The sequence below is a fragment of the Trachymyrmex septentrionalis genome, unplaced genomic scaffold (genome assembly GCF_001594115.1).
Source record: "Trachymyrmex septentrionalis isolate Tsep2-gDNA-1 unplaced genomic scaffold, Tsep1.0 scaffold50, whole genome shotgun sequence".
Classification (NCBI taxonomy): Eukaryota; Metazoa; Arthropoda; class Insecta; order Hymenoptera; family Formicidae; genus Trachymyrmex; species Trachymyrmex septentrionalis.
In genome coordinates this window covers 632,657-634,224 of record NW_017305673.1, presented here as the reverse complement: position 1 = coordinate 634,224, position 1,568 = coordinate 632,657, and the positions used below count along the sequence as shown (strand labels likewise).

The 1,568-nt window shown below is 32.8% G+C and overlaps 1 protein-coding gene across 1 annotated transcript in view; it reads left to right on the top strand.

Annotated features, from left to right (window-relative positions):
* The window catches only part of LOC108751622 (serine/threonine-protein phosphatase 2A regulatory subunit B'' subunit gamma-like), a 3,565-nt gene extending 2,711 nt beyond the window's left edge, over positions 1–854 (top strand). The window contains exons 6-8 of the mRNA XM_018491898.1: positions 81–294; positions 372–499; positions 580–854. Of these exons, the coding sequence (XP_018347400.1) occupies positions 81–294; positions 372–499; positions 580–691 (454 nt within the window). The 3' untranslated portion in view covers positions 692–854. The remainder of the gene's footprint in view (positions 1–80; positions 295–371; positions 500–579) is intronic.
* Positions 855–1,568: the final 714 nt, after the last annotated feature.

Below are 1,568 nucleotides of genomic sequence, written 5' to 3'. Positions count from 1 at the left end.
ATAAATCTCAAAATGTTATGTCATGTAGTGTTATATTAATACATACATATATGTTAAAGATACAATTGTTTTATTAACAGATATGGCACTGGTACTCTAACCGGTGTTTTTCTCGAACGAGTATTTCAAGAATGTCTTACCTATGAAGGCGAGATGGATTATAAGACGTATTTGGATTTCGTTTTAGCATTAGAGAATCGGCACGAACCTCAAAGTCTTCATTATCTCTTTCGAATTCTCGACATTAACAACCGTGGTTACTTGGATACTTTTTGTCTAAATTATTTTTTTAGGGTATGTATTATTGTAATATAAATTTTTTTACAGTTTCTGAATCATGAAGTGAAAAACGCTAAAATATCACTTTGTAGGCGATACAAGAACAAATGACGATGCATGGTCAAGAGCCTGTTAGTTTTGAAGATGTCAAAGATGAGATATTCGATATGGTGAAGCCAGCAGATCCATGTAAAATTACGCTGCAGGACTTACTGTCTTGGTAAGGAGATATTAAATATATCATGTGATGTGGTGTGAAAATGCGAATATTTTGTAACTAAAATGTTCTAATTGCAAAAGCGGACAAGGCGACACGATGGTCAGTATCCTGATCGAATTCCACGGCTTTTGGGCATACGAAAATCGCGAAGCTATGGCGGCTGATACCGGGGATGAGTCTTCTCATGTATGACGAAGCACTTCCCATCCAAGAATACGAGATAAACGTCCCGAGATAGATAGTGCACGACTGGACATTAACACTTAATGTGTTTAATACGATATTGTGATGATACGCATTTTGTAGTAACAAAATTTTTATACTTTATTATGTGCCAGAACATGGCAATCACCGCTACATGTATGACATTTTAGAATTAATATATTCTATATTTATTTTTAATATTTCTTGATTTCTAAACAAAATAAAATAAATCGCTCACTTTTTTGCTTAGCAATATATCGAAATATTTGAAACGACAACAGTTACGAGCAACATTATAAGGATGTAGACATGCTTAAAGCATATATATTTTCTTACAGATACAATATGATTAACGTTTTGATTTCAGTGTCTTTTTCAAAATCCATATAAAATCTAAATCGTATATAGAAATAATTTAATGATACATACAGTCGCTCTTAGTAAACTATCATCAAGAGAAAACTTATATTTCATCTACTTTGTGCGGATGGTCTTGTTAAATATCTTCAAAAAAATCTCAAAACTTTCGTCGTTGAAATAAAATTGATAGGAGATTCATCATTAATCAGTGAGAATCGACTAATAACACATCTAAATTGAATTAGTTTTCAGGTACCATCGTTACGAATAAATAGCTATATCTCAATCTGGTTAAAATTTTTTTGGTTTCGAGAAATTTCGAGGGAAATTTCTATGGACCAATCATGGAACATGATTTTAAGTCGTGTGGTTAGGGTATTCTTTTATTTGTTTCTGCCGTACAACAATAAATGTACAGGACAGAGAGGTTCTCGGATCTCTTTATCTTGTAGCTAATCAGACTTGTCAACAAAAAAACGCACAAATGAAATAGCGGCCCTACACA